The sequence below is a fragment of the Marmota monax genome, unplaced genomic scaffold (genome assembly GCF_021218885.2).
Source record: "Marmota monax isolate L192 unplaced genomic scaffold, Marmota_monax_Labrador192_F-V1.1 WCK01_AAM20220418_F8-fsc00076, whole genome shotgun sequence".
Classification (NCBI taxonomy): domain Eukaryota; kingdom Metazoa; phylum Chordata; class Mammalia; order Rodentia; family Sciuridae; genus Marmota; species Marmota monax.
Window position 1 is genome coordinate 2,265,433 of NW_026692843.1, and position 18,618 is coordinate 2,284,050.

At 51.2% G+C, this 18,618-nt stretch overlaps 2 protein-coding genes across 2 annotated transcripts in view; both read right to left on the reverse strand.

The window, feature by feature from the left end:
- The window catches only part of Fam53b (family with sequence similarity 53 member B), a 78,981-nt gene extending 62,761 nt beyond the window's left edge, over positions 1 to 16,220 (reverse strand). The window contains exons 1-2 of the mRNA XM_046448772.2: positions 16,080 to 16,220; positions 6,899 to 6,953 (exon numbers count right to left, since the gene is read on the reverse strand). Of these exons, the coding sequence (XP_046304728.1) occupies positions 6,899 to 6,953; positions 16,080 to 16,157 (133 nt within the window). The 5' untranslated portion in view covers positions 16,158 to 16,220. The remainder of the gene's footprint in view (positions 1 to 6,898; positions 6,954 to 16,079) is intronic.
- Eef1akmt2 (EEF1A lysine methyltransferase 2) overlaps positions 16,192 to 18,618 on the reverse strand; it is an 80,862-nt gene continuing 78,435 nt past the window's right edge. The window contains exon 7 of the mRNA XM_058580728.1: positions 16,192 to 16,326. The gene's annotated coding sequence lies outside the window, so the exon portion shown is untranslated. The remainder of the gene's footprint in view (positions 16,327 to 18,618) is intronic.

Consider the following 18,618-nt stretch of genomic DNA (forward strand, 5'->3'; position numbering starts at 1 on the left):
AAGCAACACAAACGGCATTTGACCTCGAATGTTCTTGTTTCCATTTCTGCCCTTAAACTCAAAGGGAAATTCCCAGGGGCCCAGATTCTTGGGGGACTATAAGCCTTATTATGTTCAAAAGATAGAAGAATTTGATAACTCTGGAGATCTCTGTACTGTTTTAGACAGTCCATTAAAATGACATAACCACAGCAAAATGTGGTCTCTAGAAAAGGTTAAGCACCTTAAGTGTACAACCAAGAGGCAAGATTTTAGTAGCCTCTGAGGCCCAGGGAGCAGCCTCTCACCAGATCACCCAGCTTGGTTTCCAGATTTTGCACCTGTCCACCTGGGCTGTAAAGACCACTTCCTGCTCTAGGGCTGCCCTATTCGAGCCTGGTCTTGGCTACAAGGACTCTGCCTGAGGCAGCTTTGCTAAAGTGACCTTATGCAAGACATGGAAGGACAAGAAGGGCAAAACATGATAGTGCCCACTATGGTGTCATCTGTTTTTTTAATGGACTTCAGAGCTCCTGTCCCACTGGAGGTCTTCTTTGGGTCACCAGAATAGAGACTCAACTGAGAGCTGTGTTGGGAGGAAAGGTTCCTGGGTTTTCCCCAGCCTGACTGCAGCCTCTCATCCTTCCAGCTCTCCTGTAATGGACAACAAAATGGTAGCTGTGTCTTGAGTTCAGGGACAGTGACATAAGACACCCAGCTCCTCATATGAGGGACGAGGGACACTCCACTGGGACTCCATGTAGGAAAGCAGGAAGACTGGCCTGCAGGACTCTGAAAGAAGCCAAAGAAGCTGCTAAGGACAAAGACAGGGGTTCAGAATGGTTCCCAGAGCCCTCCCTCACCTGCACAGCAGGGATGGCCCATCGCAGCTACCACAACTTGTGGGAAGTTTTTGCACTTGCAAAATGGGACCCAGTGAGATTGCCAAGGTGTAAAAAACAAACAAGATTGGGAGCTGGGAGTATGGGCCTCAGCCTCTCCAACCAAGGCTCTGTGACAGACCTTTCAGCTCTGGCAGGGACCTTCTCCTTCATCCCCCAGGAGTATTCATAAATGTGTAGGCAACAGCTAGTATTCACCATGGCAACAAAAACTCTGAAGGAATGGAAAGGTCAGTCTGGTGCATGGCTCTGGAGTCCTCCCTGGATGTGGATGTGCAGAGAGCTTATGAAATGGGCAGCTGCACACAGCAAGGCGGGTGCTTTACACTGCCAGGGGCACTGACAGTGGGAAGAGCTCTTTGGGAAACTGTCAATAATGGCATATTAGCTGTCCACTAACTAGTACCCCTAGTACTAACTAATAACTGGGCTCCTGCTGAGGCTGGGAAAGAGCATGAGTGTGTGACCCGAGCACATTACTCATCTCTAGAGTTGTCAGCAATCCCTCTTTACTGGTGAGGAAACCAAGTTTCAGAGCAGTGTCAAGTCTCCCCCACAGACATACAACTAGCAAACCAGAGCTCAGACTTAAACCTAACCTGCAATCCCAAGGCCATGCTCTTGAGTTAGGTCAGGCTGTCTACCTTGACATCCTTCTCCATGGAGGGTGCAGCACCCAAAGGCAGCCTGCAGTAGCCACTGCCTATCCTCTGGCATTATCGTGGTCCTCCCACCCAACGTCAGCCCAACCTGTATGACAAGGCAGTCCAGAAGGACCCTTTCTCACTTGTCACTGTAAACAGCTAGCACACACCATCTCCATTTCATGTCTACTTCCATTCTGTAGTTTATTCCAGAAATACTTTCTGAAACTCATAAATGGTGCAAGGAAGAATTTAAAGCACCATATACAGACAAATATTGGGCTATTCTAGACATTTTTAAAAGTCATACATAGATCACAATAAAGGTAAATTCAAAATAATTTTTAAAAAGTGATTTAAAAAAATCATACATACGCGAGCTAGGGCTGTAGCTCCGTGGCAAGAGCGCTTGCCTAGCATGTGTGAGGCACTGAGTTCAACCCTCAGCACCGCATACAAATAAAATTAGGGCATGCTGTCCATACACAATTACAAAAAAAAAAAATTTTAATTGTACATATGCATGCTTGTATCTGGATGTCAAGTTTTCAGTGAGAACAAATCTCTTGCTGGCCTATGTTGAAATAAGTGGTTTCTAAGAGAAGGCCCTGGCCCAATGACCAAATTCAAAAGGGCAATCTCTGAAAGACAGAAAAGGCAGCAGAGACCAAAAGTGGGGCCTAAGCAGCTAATTTTGTTTCTGCTATTTTTCATTGTATTCCATTCATTTGATTGATTGTTCTAAGAAACCAAAACACTCAGCCTCTAAATGCCCGCTCCTGAACACAAGATGCAATCACATTCCACCGTCGATGATGAACAGCGGTGGAGTTAGACGATGGCAAGTTACCGAATCTCAAAGCAGAATCTCTGCATCCTACGCAGCTCAACACAGCCAACTGGTTTCCCCTATAGAAATCCATCCAGAGAGTGCCCCCGGGGAGAGCCCTCTTATGTACAGAGGAGACTTTAACAGCCAAGTAATTAAACACTGAAGTAAGGGCTTATAATTAAAATGCTGACAAACCTAAGCCCAGGCGGCACAAGGAGGGGTGCTGTAATATTTTTACAATTCCTTTTTATACATAATGTATGATCCTTCTGCTCAAGTTTCCTCTATGTTCTTTGCCTGTGAAATCATTTACATTAATAAATAATTTATCACCATAACTCCTAAAGTAATTATGGGTTTCCAGCCAATTTTTTTTAGCATATGAATTGTTTTGTTCTCTGTCCATTGACTTGTATTTACAAGACTTTTCCTAGTGGCCTTTTTGAAATAATTGGCATTGCCTTCGCTTTCTCACATTTTACGTGATTTCCAGGTCTTCTCCTCGCCTGAGTGGCGAGGAAAATGGAATGTGTGGTGTCCATTGTCCCTGCAACACAGAACTCGTTTAATGGCTGCAATTAGCTGAGGGTGGTGAATGGAGGCTGCTCTCACCCCACTTGCCCTGTTTTACCGAATAAGATTAAACCGGTACACGTGTGACCCCCAGGCCAGCATAAAGCAGCAGCCCCCACTGCAAATGGCAGAGGATCTAGAGGGAGCAGCAACTGAAGCTCCGTGTGCAGTCTCTGCCTCACCCAACCTAGTGGATTCCCTTCTCCACACCCAGCAGGAGTCAATGTCAGAACAGGAGGGTGGCTCCCAGACTGGCCAGCTGATAAGAGGGTGGGCTGCACCCACAGAGCTGCCTCCTGGCCCAGGTTTCCTGTGTCAGGAGCACAGTCCATGGTCATGTAGGGCTCTTCCCCAGAGAAGCTATCTGCAAAGGAAATTTCAATTCAGCACAGAAGCTGGGCTGGGGATGACCTGAGGGGCGAGAAAGGAAACCAGAAAAACTTGGCCTTTGCTAGAAGGGACCTACAGTGATGGGGCAAGCCTGGCGCCCCAAAGGCCTCAGCCAGACACAGAGCAGGAAGGCAGGGCTGGGCTCCACTCTGCCCGGCTTCTCCCATTGGCACCTCACCCTGGCTTTGTTTTCTCCCTTATTTTGGAAAAGCACAAAAACACTTCTCTGTACTAAGCCCCAAACTAGACTGGGGGACAAGGGTGGGGAGAGGCCTGGTATCCAGCTCGAAATCACAAAGCATGAAGTACTTGGGAGGAGGAGGGGAAAAAAAAAAAACCTGTTGCTTTGAGCACTTGATTATGTTAGCACTTCATCTGGGTGGGAGCAGAGGAGGCCCAGCCACTCGGGAGGGGGCCTTCTAAGAAGCAGCAACAGTCATACTGCCAATGTAGTTGCTGGCATTTCCTTCAGAGCATTTATGGAACCCAGACTCATACTGGTTTTCAGCTAGGACCCTTACATGGGGTGAGGGGAAACCCCCAAGTCACAGGGCCAACAGTCCCCAGTCCTCATGGGAGAATTCCACTGATCAAGGCCCGCACTAGAGCCCTTTATCTCTGGGAGACTGGCTGGGGGTGGGTGATTATAATAATTTGGCACTTTATCTTTGCTCAGCATTGTCCAGCCCTGGAAGGGCCCAAAACCAGCTTAAAAAGTCTAGCCAGTCCCTTAGGGTGTTCTCTTCCCCGCCATTGAAAAGCAGCCCCACCCAAGATGAAATCTCACAACCGGGTGCACTCCCAGTCCTCACAGCAGGGTAGGGCCGCAACACCTGGACCCGCAGGTTAATGGGATGAAATAACCTGAGCTTTCACCAGCACAGGGGCCTGGGGGGCTCCTGACTGCTGACACCCACACCCAGCAGGTGCCAGAAAGTTCTGGAAGCAGAAGGAACCTAGTGGCACCTCTAGGGTGCTGCTGTCTCTTTGAATCCCTATGATTGGCCGAGGGGATGCCATGGGATAGGAAGACAGGGAGACATGCCTGTGGCTCTCAGGACTCCTTGGTCTTGCAAGCTGGGCCTGTGCTCTGGGGAATTCACTACTGCTCTTTCTCCTCCAGCAGACAGCAATCTCGCTGCAGGTAGATACAGACCCTAGTTTGCTCTACCCAGCACTAAGTGCCTGACATACGATAGGTACTCAATTATACCCACTAGAATAAACCACTGCAACCAACCATGGTAAGTGCAAAGCCTTGGTAATGCGCCATCACACAGGGCAGGGTCCCAAACACAGGAGGAGGCTGAGTCAGAGAAGGATGGTGCACTAGAGAGAGAGAGACGCAGAGCAGGATGCGGGCTTGCCCGCGACCCACCACCTGCACAGCCACCCCTGGTGCTCCCTGGACCGACAGGCAGTGCCTCAGCAACTGCCCTACAGAGCAGAGGCCCCAACACAGGAACAGAGCTCCTAAAGGGCTACTCTTCTAACAAGAATAGGGGGACATAGCCTGATACCTCCTGCAAGCCCTGGCCTCCCCAGGACAAAGCAGGCTGCAGGCAATCCAAGCGTCTGCCCACATGACTCCTTCCCCAGGCCTCTCTCCCTCAGTCTCTGGGCCTGAGAATCCACCCCTACAAGGGCAGCTCCCTCACCCCCTCTCCAGTGGAAACCACCATAGTCCCTCTGTTTAGACTTGGAGGCCCCTTCTCTGGAAGAGGGATCCTCAACTTAGGTCTCAGTCCCCTCTTGAACTACTACTCATGAAATGCTCCTACTATACTAATCTCTTTGCAAAACAATGTCACAGAGTCCTCACGACAAGCCTACAACATGGGTGCTATTGTGATTGCCATTTTGCAGACAAGGAAACTGAGGTTCAGAGAAGTTAAGAAGTTCAATGTGACAACTCAAACCTAACACTGCCTCCACCCCAGGAGAGTTCACCTTACCATGGTTCACACAGTTTAAAGCCCAGGGAAGCCTAAAGCACAAACAGCCTTGAATCAAGGCTACCATCCCAACTGTCCAGGTTAATAGTCTGGCTGTTTTAAGCTGAAGTCACAGGTTGGGAGTTGGGCGTGCTCAAGGATTCCTTCCCTCTCTCTTGGGCACACGGAAGGCAGCAACTCAGTCATGACACTGTCCCAGGAAAAGGAGAGACAGCAGGCTTGCAGGCCACATGCTGGGACACAGAGGGTTTAAAAACCGTTAACCACTAAGGAGGTATTCAATCATGTGGGGACAGGCCTCAAAAGTGTGTCACATAAGCACTCCAAGGCAGGTGATCTCTGGTTCCATTTCCTCTGAGTGGTAGCATCAAAGAGGACCACCCAGCTTTCCCAGAGCTGTGGCATGTGACTGAGAAGGAAACGTCTCCTTCTCCCCCACCTGATTCAAGTCTGCCTCCAAGGGACCTCAGTTTCCTCCTATGTGAATAAGCACATCTTTGGAGTGGCGTACAAGAAGCTTGGTACAGCACCCCGCACAGTGCTCACCACAACAGACCCAGTGCTCCTCCACTCTCATGTCTCATCTACAGGAAATGCCTCAAAAGAAGGAAAAGGAAACACTGGGCACACAGGAAAGGGGCTGGGAAAGGAAGGCGAGGATGACTTGACCTGCTCCTCCCAAGACACACAACCCTCAGCCTACAGTAAATAGTAAATGCCCACTGTCAAAGTCCAGTCTCTGAGCTGATGTGTCATCTGAAAGGACACCCCAGAGGGGGACAGGAGTGTCATGGAGAGAGAGCAAAAGTAAATACTCTGCCCAATCATCTGAAGCATCAAGAAATCCACATAACCGATACGGTCACCTGTTTGGTCCCTATCAGAAATAGCAAGTCACATGTGTATGGCAAGAGAGGACTGAGGTACCCCCTGTAGAAGGCAGACCGACAGCCCAAATCAAGAGCCGGAAAGAGGTCCCTTCCCTCTGGCCTCTCTGTTCCCCTCCTGGGAACTAGCTCCAAGGAATAATGTGAAAGACAAGACTCAGACACTTAGTCACTGTAATGACAACAGAAAATTCAAAAGCACCTTTACCTAGAAGCCACAGAAATTTTATTGTTAAGGACATTTTGATACATCCACACAATGCTGTACTGCAGACCATCGAAATACATGAAATGAATAGTTTTCATGCTGCAGAACTACCAAGTGGAAAAACAAATACAGTTTTATATAATTATATGTTCATCATAGACTCATCTACGTTAAAAAAATGCAAAAAACAAGCATAAAAGTACCGACAGTTATCACTGGGAAATGGAGCTATACGAGATTTTTACTTTGTATGTTAGCTGTATCTCCTGAATGAAAAAATCACCAAGAATTATAATAATCAGACAGAAACTCTCAATGTTAAGACTTGGACACAGTTTGTAAACCACAGCCCAGTTTCTGTCCCCTCAGTCACCCCAACAGCCCCCAGACCTTCCAGCACCACTGGGGATGGAAACACACAGAGGGTCCCCAGGGCTCTTCTGGGACTCATGTGCAGAAAGTGCTTTCAGCATCTCACCTGGCTGTGACAACCAGAGGAGGATGGCCCCTGGCCGTGCGGTTACTCACCCATAATTCCACAAGAGAAAAGGGTAGGTCCTTGACTCATCTTCTTTGGCGTGTGCTGAAAACAACCAGAAAAGCTATTCACTCTTTAAGTCATAAGAAGCGCGTTCACACATGACTCTGCACTGATCTCTTGCTAAAGTCACAATTAAAGGGAAAACTGCCTTTTGCCAGCGTCAGACTGGGGAAAGGAGAAAAGCGTTCCAAGAGACAACATTTGCACGGATCTGGACCTAGACTGTCTCACATCTCCAGCCAGGGATGGATCCATCTGACACGAGGGGATCTCCCCACATAAGTGATAAGGGGTTGGGGGTACAATGGTAAACAGTAGGACAAACTTCAGTACAGGGCTGGAAGAGATTGGGAGAGGCAGGGCCTCTCAGCATGGAAGAGCTGAGGGCCCTCTCCCACTGCCAGAACCCCCTTGGAGTCTTCCTGCCATGCTCAAAACCACTGGCCTTTGCTCCACAGGCCGCTCTGCAGCTACAGCACTACAGGCCCCCCTGTCATTCTCATTGGACTGGACCAGAAACTCACTGGTTCCATTTGGTCGCAACCTGAGAGCTATGGCTTTGAACTCCTGGCTGCTACATTTTCACAATGGCTTCCCCTTCCACTGTGAGCATCCTCCATCTTCCCTCACAGCCCACAGCTAGCTTCCACTGAACACTGATGGCTACTGTGGAGAACCGGCCAAGGAGGCCTGGAAGAGCCCATACCCCTGCACTCGCTCCATGACTACACGACAATCTGAGCATGAAATATTCTGGGAGCTCCTTGTGCTGACATTCAGGTGTTCCTGTTCTAGCTGCTGGTGAGGAAGAGTCCACCCAATCGGCACCTGAAGGAAGTCTGCCTCAAGTATTCCAAAGACTAGGGCTGGGGCTGGGGCTCAGTGGCAGAGCACTTGCCTAGCATGTGTGGTGCACTGGGTTTGATCCTCAGTACCACATAAAAATAAACAAATAAAATAAAGGCATTCTGTCCATCTACAGCTACAAAAAAATTTTTTTAAAAAGTATTCCAGGGCTGGGGATGTGGCTCAAGCGGTAGTACGCTCGTCTGGCATGAGTGCGGCCCGGGTTCGATCCTCAGCACCACATACAAGCAAAGATGTGTGTCTGCTGAAAACTAAAAAATAAATATTAAAAAAAAAAAAGTATTCCAAAAGACTAACTCCCTCTCTCCCTCATTAATTTGCCCAATAGACAGGAAGTGGCAATCATCTACATGCAGGCTGTGCTAGGTGCTGACCTTGCCATGGTGTAAGCAGCTAATGGCCCCAGACAAATCACCTCCAACTCTGAGGGAAGCCCCCAAAACTTCCTCTCACACCCCCCACGACAAGAACAGGCAAGGCTTCTAGGCTGAGAAGTGGGCAGGAGCCCAGGGCCCAATCCTTGAAGTCCTGGAAGGAGGGTGGGGCTGACTAGGAACACCTGACTCACCCAGATAAGAGAGTGCTTGTCATGAGCTCCCTCACCCATCCCCATCTGCTCCATCCAGGGATCTCTGCATTTAGACACCACTGCATTTATCCCGTAGTTTTTCAGTGTCCACCATGACCAGCTTGGGGACACAGAGGTGAAGAAGAGCTCTGCCTCAGGAAGGACACAGTCATGTACACAAGGCTTTACATTACATAGAGATGGGGGGCCTATGCCAGTGTGCTGGGTCGGGGTGCAGTCAGGGCTGGCTTCCTAGAGAAACACCTGAGCTGGCGTTGATCAACCAGAAGGAACTTGTGGAGGGCAGCTCCTCCTTCCTTGGTGGACAACAATCCTTACATCATCAGGCTAGCTCACCTTCTTCGATCCCAAGTGATGTGACCTCCTATTCTATAGCCATGTGTGGAAATATCTGGAAAGCATGAAAGAGAGCTCCAGCTGCCTCCCCCTCGGTTGACACTTAACACTACAGGATGCACAGCTGAAAGCCACACCAAAGTAACCCAATGAAGAGCGGGTGACAAACATAAAAGAGTCCCCCACTGGGCTATGCCACCCTCACAGATGGGACCTAGGCAGGCACCTTGCTCTCAGGGAAAGGGTTCAGAGAGAGAAATGGGGCTTCTCCCCTGCCAGGTGCCAGGCCTGCCAAGGGAGACAAGTTCCCAGTATTAGGGAAGCACCCAGGACAAGGACAACAGCCACTGAGGAATCACAATCCCCACCTCCTGTGCTGGACAGGTAGCAGAGCAACCCAGCAGGGAGCCCGCAGAAGTCCACTGCAGGACAGGGACTGTAGCAAGCAGAAGGGAGCACGAAGGCTGTCACAGCCTGTGTGCTTCACTGGCGAGCATGAGCTGCAAAAGACGACTTGGGGCAGACAGACAAAAGCAGGAAGCAGCAGAGCAGAGCCCCGCCTTCTTGGTGGGACAACATGGCCTTTCGTTCTAATAAGCTGGTGTGATCTAGACAGGGGCAGCCCAGGATACTCCTGACCCACACCCATCCAGGGAACGTGCACACATGAGTGGGTACTACCACGCTGCAAGCAGGCAGGAGGGCTATCGGCTGGTCATGGCCTGCGCCAGGAAGCCCTGGCCAGCACACAGGGCTCCAGGATCCCACTCACTCAACAGGGACCTGTCAGCATTTGCTACAGATCCCCAGAGCAGCTACCTGTTCCCCAGGCCAGACGAGTGCTCTTACCACTCCAAACACCCCATTCATGCCCCCTGGCACCCAGCATGGTGCTCTTGGCCCCTATTTTCCACCTTCCACACAGAACCCTAAGTCATCTTTTTAAAGCAGAGATCAGATCAAGTCATTCCTTTCTCTCCAACAACTTCCCACAGCAACCAGCATAAAATCCAGGCTACCCCATCTCCCACAGCCCCCAGGCCCATGTGAGCCAAGCCCATGCCCCCTCACTCCCTCTGCACTCCTCCTCACTCCTGTTGCCAGCAACCGCTACCCCAGGGCCTTTGCACCAGGATCTTATCTTTACATGCTCTGTGTCCATATTGTCATGTGGCCTCCTCAGAGGCCCTCCCTGAGCGTCCTGGCTAGATCAGTACCCTCCCATCTCAGGCTCCCCCCCCACAGATCTAACACTGCCAGCAAGACCAGCGTGCTTGTCCCACGTGCATTCTCTGCTTTAGAAGTGGAGGCCCCTTGGGGGAAGGGGCTGCCTTTTTTACCTTATCCCAACACAGCCGGCACTGGGGCTGGGCCTGCCTGCTTGTGCCAGCCTGTACTGCTTCCACTACCCACTCACCCTGTGGACAACAGGCCAACAGACATGGAGTTTTTGTAGGGCAGAACCTACTGCCTCTCCAAATCACTAGGCTCCTGAGAAGCTAAGCTCGGTGGGGAAGGAGAGAAAGCACAGCATGGAGAGGCAGGGCCACCAACCAGGCCTGCCCAAGTTCCCCACACCAGCCTCCAACTCCCCACCCAAAAGTGCCAGGGAACCCGGGATGTATGGCACTGAGACATCACAGCCTAAAAGAATGAATCTTCACTTCTCCTCAGCCTGCCATGAATCCCTGCCATGTCCTCCCCACTGCCCTGACCCTCCACACTCTTCTCCACCAGCCAGCCATCTGTCATCGCCCCAGGGAGCACGTCTTGGTGTAAGCTGGCTGGAGATGGCCTCTGTGGCTTATGAACGAGGGACCCTACCAGTTTTGTGCTAGACCTCCAGGTGGGATGGGACCCTGTCTTGCTTTCTCAGCCCTCTCTGTGAGGCAAAGCCAACGCAGTCAGGCCAAAACACCCCACCTCTGCAGGTGTGGGGCCCCGGCAGATCCTGACCACTGGTGGGTGTCCCTGGAAGTCCCTGCAGGTTGACCAGAACCTCTCTAATCCCATCTACCCAGAATGTGATAACATGAAGGGCGCCATTCCTACAGTCAGCCAGTCTCACCTTCAACTCCTCGGATCCCACAGGGCAGGAGGGAGGAAAGCAGATCACTGTGCACTGAGGCCCACCAGCCCCAAGGTAATGGTGTCCCTGGAAGCTTCACAGACTCCCGTATCTATACGGAAGTGCTCCCAAGCTCTGGCTGAGGTATGCAGTGAAGGCAAGCAAAGAGCATGTGTCCCCTTCTGTACCCCTTCCTCTACCACGTCTCTGTTCCCCAACCCACCCAGGAAAGGGCCTGTCCCTGTGATCCTCCTTACACAGAAGACAAGAGCTTTGGAATCAGAACCTCTCAGGAAAGGCAAAAGCTAGAAATGAAATCAAGGCTTGTGAGCCATCTGTCCAACTAAAGAAAGAGACCCTGCCTTAAAAAAGACACAATTAAGACTCCAAACGAGGAACTGGCCTATGCAGAAAACTCTAGGCCTTATCCATGGTTCTTTGCAACTTTTTTTCTGAAGATTATGGACCATAGCAATTGAATCACTTTTTCCTTGTCCTGACATAGTGTACAGGGAGCAGCCCACACCCATGCATGGGGGTGGGGGTGGGGAGCGGGGTGAATAGAAGAGCACCCATGCCTCCAAAACAGAATACACGAGACTATGAAAGACTAGAAAGCAGAGATGCAGGCCCAAGAAGACAGAAAGAAACTGAGAGGGGAACAGCATCCTGTGACTCTCAAAGATGCTGATGGTCATCTGGTACCCCTGACTCCAAGGCTCTGGGGATACCTAGGCTAGAGGGCCCTAGGGTACCTCTGCTAGTCCAGGGTGAAAGGCACCAGGCTTTCTCAGACTTGCTGTGTACTTCTGAGTCCAAACTTCAGTCAGAGCAAGTACCTAGCCATGGCATCCTAACCTGACACGTGCAGAAGGAAGCACCTGATCAGCCCCTCCCAAAAATTGGAGTGGATCATTAGGGGAGAGTCAAGTAGCCCCGAACCGCACACTGCCCTGTCCAGGAGCGGCCACTTGCCAGCTCCCTCTAGTCTCCAGACTTTACAGAGAGCTGGGAGACTTGCTGGGGAGAGAAGGCCAGGACTTGCCAAGGGAGGTGGTCATTCTGGAAACGAGAGAACAAGCCCTTGTCCTACGCGTGGGTGTGCGGGAAGGAGTTGGGGGAGCACAGTGCTGCAGGGTCAAATGTCTGGGCTCCCTTCCAGTGGCAGCAGCTAATCTTAGACTAGGAGAAGAAAGAGCACGAATGACCAACAAGAGCAACCAGGCAGAGCAGGGAAGGAAAACCGACAGCCATGGCTGCTGACGGTCCAAGCTAAGCCAGTGTGGGCACAGCCGCGCCCTTGGGCAGTCTCTCCCAGGCACATGGCCCCTGTGCCTGCAAAGGGAAAATGCTCAATGCTTCTCAGTGCTTTTTCTTGTTTTCCTACACTGTTCTCTAGAGTAGGGATAGTCACGTTGTCACCAACATTTCGTTTTTTGAAAAGGAGAATGAAAGAGCCATTATGAGGGCCATAGGAGGGCAGGGATGAGGCTGTCCTCTGGCTCCTCACCAGGTCCCAGGGTGGCACCTGCAGGCTCTCCTCGGGCACGCCATGACACCCAGGGCTCGTAGACCCTTGTGACTTTCCCCTGAGGCCTCAGACTTTCTGTGCTCCCTGCTGACCAGCTCAGGGTCAGGGTGGGGCAACACCTCAGGTGCCTGCTCCTGAATTCAAGTGGCCTGTGCCTGCACATTTCCCAGCCTCCTCAGAATCATGTTTTCTTTTTAATTTTATTTAATTGATTTATTTGGGTGGTACCAGGCATCGATCTCTCTCTCTCTCTTTTTTTTTCCAGTACTGGGTACTGAACTCAGGGCTTCCTACATGCCAAGCAATGCTTCATCACTGAGCTCCACCTCCAGCCCTTTTTACTTTTTACTTTGAGACAGGGTCTTGCTAAGTTGCTAAGGCTGGCCTTGAACTTAAGATCCTCCTGCCTTGGGCCTCCCTAGTAACTGAAATTATAGGCACTTGTCATTGCGTCTGGCTTCTTTTTTAATCTTAAACCTCCACTTCTGCTACCACCTTGGTCTAATTAGAAAACGAAAGAATTATTTCCCATCTTTCCTGTTGTTATTTTGAAGCTATGACAGGGATGATGTACTCGTCTAGGAAGCTGAAGCAAACCCCTTGGCCTGCCTCTTAGCTTTGTGGGCTGCTCACAGCAAATAATGGCCCTGGATGACCTCACATTCTGTCTCCTGAAGTCATTACTAGAAAGATTACTTGGGGCCTTTCTTTAGTAACCTCCCCTGAGGCAACCACAGCCTCCAGAGCCAGGCTGGGCACATGAGGAAGGTGCTGAGTGGAGCTAAGGGACTTGAGGTCTGTCCTGGTGCCCTGCTCAGCAACTGATGCTCTGGACCCTGCCCTGAGCTCTCTGAGCCAGTTTCCTGCCTGTGTAAGGGACAGAGATAGATGCACCTCTGCCCCTCTGCAGAGAGGCATGCAGCTAAGACCTCTGAGCACCTCCCCAGGTGCTCCCCATGCCTTCCTGTGGGTGCACAGTGGGCTTCCATTTGCCCCACCAGCAGCACTGGGCCAGGCCTGGAACGTGACAACAGTCAACCTGCAGGGCATCAACCAGCCCACGGATGCAAAGGGCCCTCTCCAAAAGGGCCGTTCCCACACTGACCTGCCATCTGGAGTCAAGGGGAGGAGGAGGAAAAGGCGGGGAGACAGATGGGCCCACAGCACTTGCCAGGTGGTTCTGGGCCCAGATCAGTCAATAATACGTAGCAGCAGAAAGAAGGACATCCATCAGGAAGGGGAGCGGGTCAGGAAGAAAACAAAGACCCTACTCTGGAAGATGTGTTCGAGGCTGGCTCGCTCCCGAGAACCTGCCTGCTTCCCCAACCTTTTTTCTTTCTGTTCTGAAAAGATGAGTTTTCCTTCCCAGGCTGGGGCTGAGAGGCCAAGCTCTCCCTGGCAGCGGCTCTGGCCACATCCCTGGAAGGGCAGCTCAACTGACCTCAGCCCATGTGCCTGGGAATCAGCTCTGGCCAGTACCAGTTACCCCCCATGAAGGGACTGCACACAGTGGCAGCCTCAGAGACTGACAGCGCAGCTGAACCCAGGAAGGGCACCTCCCTCAGGACAGCTCCAGGGCCCCTTGCCCTGAGCTACTCCTTCCTGTCCATAGCTACTCCTCCCATCAGAGCTACTCTAGAAGCCTGTTCAGACTCCTACCAAGAAGAATGTCACCACCAACAAAAATGAAGCCACTCAGCTTTGAGTGAGCTACAGCCAAAGGACCACAACCCCCACCTGCTCAGAAGCCACGGGCGGCACTCATCACTCGATAGTCACTGTGTACCTCCTGGCACCAGGCCTGGCTCTAGTCGCTGGGACTCAGCAACAAGCAAAAGAGACACACGTCCTGCTTTACAAAACTCCCATTCCAGTTTGGGGAGTCGCTCAGACAACAAGACCAACAGCAAACTGCTAAAAAGTGCTAAGTGCCGCAGAGGGAAAACAGACAGGAAGGGGATGCCAGAAAGTACCTGTGGAAAGGGCGAGGGAGCAGGGAGTAAGGACAGGATTAAATTTTAAGCTGAGTATCCAGAGAAGGGAGGGAGGGAGTAGGGGGAGAGAAGGAGAGAGTCCTGCTAAGTGGGGAGAGTTCCAGGCTGTGGAAGAAGTGCAAAGGTCCCGGGGCAGGTATACTTGTCCTATCTGAAACAGAAGGGCAGTGTGGCTTGGGTGGAGTGAGTGGGAAGGGCAGCAGGGACGAGGTCAGAGTAGTCATGGAGAACAAGACTGCAAAGGCCTTTGGCATTTGCTCAGCATGAGACAGAAAGACAGTGGAAGGTTCTGAACACAGACTGGCATTTTCTCTGGCAGCTGGGTAGAGAACAGGTGAAAAGAGCCAAAAGTAGGAGCCCAATTACCACAATAATCCAAATGCGAAAGGCTGGCACGTGGGGTAAGCGTGATAGCATTGGGGCTGGTAAACAGCGATCAAACTGCAGGTTGGACCACCATGAGGCTCAACCTGCCACAATGGCCAAGGATGCGTCTAGCAAACGCTATAGGTGCAGGTCTCTGCCCTACTCCAGCCACACCAGAGACCCAAGGAAGAACCACAAAAGTTGGCAGCTACATGAGAGGCCTGGCACGGGGCAAGAAGGGCTGGCAGCATGGAGGGGTGAGATAGTTACTGCCCTGCTCTGGGTCTGTAAAATGAGCAGGTAGGACCCTACAGTTTATAAGTCCTTTCTGCTCACCCTTGAAGACTGTGTCAAGCATCCTTTTCTGCAGGGTTTCCCTGGTGTGCTACAGTGAAGCCAGCCCTCCTCCACACTTTGTGGGGTTTCAGTTATGAGGTACCATTAATGGGGTCCTGAAGGGTCCCTGTATTAATGTCTGTCCAAGCTACCTTACCCCTGAGGCAGGTAGCTGCTCAAGGACGAGAAGGGCACAACCCTCCTCTGGGTTATGCTGGTTCCTGAATTCCTCCAGCCCGTGTCCGTCACGCCACAGGTGCCGTGAAGGCTGTGGAATGCATGCAGGTCTCAGTGGCGCTCCAGAGCCAGGGCTCAGTACCTCGGCCTATCTGCTCTGAGTACAGTCTTCCTTGACGGTGCTCAGTGTCGGGGCTCAGGAGGGGTACTAGGTGACATGACTCTGGGTCGGCCAGACCCTTGCTGACCATGAAAGCTGCAGCGAGTTCTGAGGACCTCGAAGGTGCTCATGGCTGAGCATGACTTCCCCCTCTGCAGGGGAGTAGCCCCCACTTAGGAACTGGGCTTGGAGTGGGGCTGGCTCCAGGATTTGGCTCACAGCCTAAGGTCAAATAACCTGCTGCCTCTCTGCCCAACCCACCACCATCTAGGAGGGTAACCAGAGGGTGGCTGTCACCACGCCTGCCACCTTGACTGCTTTCTTTCTTCTTCATCTCCCATTCTTGACATCCCTGCCTCACCCTTTGGAGGTACAGTCTCTTCTTGGCCCCACTCAGACACCACCCTCCTTCTGGAAGTCGCCCCACCTTGCCAGTGGAGACAGAAGGAAAGCTGGACCCAGTCTGGCAGGGTGGCCAAACCCTGTCTGGCACCTTACCAGGTGACTGCCCCCTCCTCTCTCACAAGAGGAGCTGTCATCTGAGCCAGGCCACTTCCTCCTTGGAAGCAGGCTGCCACTCTCTGGGCTCTTGTGCCCTATGGCCCCAGGCTGGAACTTCTCACGGAACTCTACTCTCAGGTACTCTGAACCCAGTTAGCCACGCCTGGATGTCCCCCCACAGCCCACCTGCACCTCAGGCCTCAAAGAAGGTCATCAAAGTAACAATGCTCACTAGATCCTCACCAGTTCAGGGCTGAAGGTCCTGCATGCTATGGAGTCAGTTCCCTGGTTGGCAAGGCTTCTCCTCAGGATCATCACCATGGTAAGGACCTCAGGCACTGGGCTGCATCCCAGAGTAGGCACAAGCCATCTTCAGGTGGGCAGACCTGGTCAGCCTTGATGCCTGGGCAACCCCAGGGGAAGGACATCAGCAGAAAGAGTTCCCCATCAGCCTCTCACCCTTGGAATGGGGCTGAGTACAGCCAACTCCCTGGAAAGACAAAAGACAGGAAAAGAGGTTCAAGACCAGAAAGACTAGGGCCCTTAAAGAGTAGCACCCCGCTCCCATCACCACTGATGCTGAGGATCCCTTTGGAATAGAACCACCTTCTTAGTAAAGGACTTGTACTCTCTCTAGAAGGGCCAAGGCCCAGAGTCACCATCTCAGAGCCTCCCCCTCCCAGTAGCAGCCTTGGGGCACCCCAAAGTCAAAGACCTGCTGGTTAGAACAACAAATTTAGTCCAGCCGCATAATACCTTAAGATCTATCTCAGGGTCTGTGATCCCTGCAGCGTGTTTGAGGTGTGTGACATCTTACCACTGAGTTGGCTCTATAGGCAGCTTTAGTGTACACCAGGACAAGTCAGGAGAGGCTGAGGGTCAGAACACATCTCACCTCATGTCCAACACTCAACTCAGGCAGCCATCTGGCAGCAGGGCACCCATAGTTGGCATGTAGGCTCCCTTCTCCACCAGCTAAGAACACCAGCCATTAAAGACATGGCTCCCGTCTTTGGTGTGCGACCTTTCAATACCAACATATCTGCAACGCTGGGGGCCTGGTATCTTTGTCCACTTCCCCTGAATAAACCAAACCCAGTGACCTTCCACACTAAAAGGAATCCCTTGGCATGGCCATCTGGCAGCCTGTCAACACCCCCACACCCACACACACACTCCCATCATTTCCCATGAAGGAAATGGAGGAAGAGCATAGCCTTCAGGTCTGGTTTGAAAAATTGCACCTTACAATTGACTTGTCTGATCTCATTTCCCCAACCCACCCTTCTGTGGTTAAACCTTCAAAGAACATCATATGGAATCAAGGCATCCAAATATCACCATCAAAAACTAAAAACTAATGATGGTAATAGTAATAAATAAATAGAAAGGCAACTCCTAATGTGTAATTAAAAACACACTGCTCTATACAGGAAAATGTTTTAGAATCTGCTGCTCTGTGTAAAAATTAATTGCACACTGGCATTTACTTGCCATCCAGATTGTAAATCATATTTTCCTGTTTACTTCGATTAGACTTTACAGTGGGTGTTATTGAGATTGCTCAATTACAGGCCAGCTGGCAAGCACAGGAAAATTACCTTCTACTGTTCTTCGAAAACAAGGTTCATCCAAAGTGCAAAAGCAGGGAAGGGGTGGGAATCAATACACTTTCAAAGCTTGACTGTTCAGGAAGGAAGGACCAGGGTCTGCAGGCTCCCGGCTGCACTAGGAGACCTGATGCATGGGTTTAGTACCACACCAACCTACAAGCAGTGCATCCTAACCAGGTGTCATCTGTTTAAGGAGAGAATTCCAGACCACTCCCTTGAGCTCTGGCCAAACAGCTGAGCCAGAGATGCCCACTAGTCCCCAGGATGTTTGGTTTAGGAGAGGGCCAAGAGAGGTACACTAGGCTCACCCTTCTAAGAGGACCTTTGTGCCACCTTAGTGGCACAATGATAGTTGCCATTATCTTTCTGGGTGTAAGCCTCAATTCAGTTCTAGGGCAGCCAACTACAAGCACAAAGTCTGGGAGATGACTGGTCCTCCACCTCCTACCACCCATTTCTTTTTTCTTTTTCTTTTTTTTTTTTTTTGGTGGTGGGGGGGCGGGTACCGGGGAATGAACTCAGGGGCATCTGACCACTGAGCCACATCTCCAGCACTATTTTGTATTTTATTTAGAGACACAGGGTCTTACTGAGTTGCTAAGCACCTGGCTTTGCTGAGGCTGGCTTTGAACTCGCGATCCTCCTGCCTCGGCCTCCCAAGCCAGTGGGATTACATGCATGCACCACAGTGCCCGGCACCCATTTCTGGACTTTAGTAGTTATAAGTTCAAGTCCTGAATCAAAGCACACCTGATTCAGTTCCCAGCTCCTGCAATGTACTGAGCAATCTTTTGTCAACTGACTTGCTCTGTGCCTCAGTTTCCCTCTCTGTGAAATGGAGAAAACTGTGCCTGCTTCATAAGGTTACTGAATCCTATGGAAGTGGAGCTCAAGCACTGTGCTCAGTGGCCAGAGACAGCAGCTACTGCTGCAGTTTAATGAAGCAGCCTGTGAGTTCAGAGCCATTTTCAGCAAAGACACTCAGGCGGTCATCCTCTCAAATTTGTTTGAATTCCATCAAGAGGGGCCTGGCTATATTATGGCTCATCCCTCTGGTAAAACAGTGGGAAGCCGGTAAGAATGATGCTGGTGAGTGTTGCCATGGAAACTCATCAGTCCATCCCGACACAGCTCCACACAAAGCAGGAAGCTGGAATGAGGCAGCAATG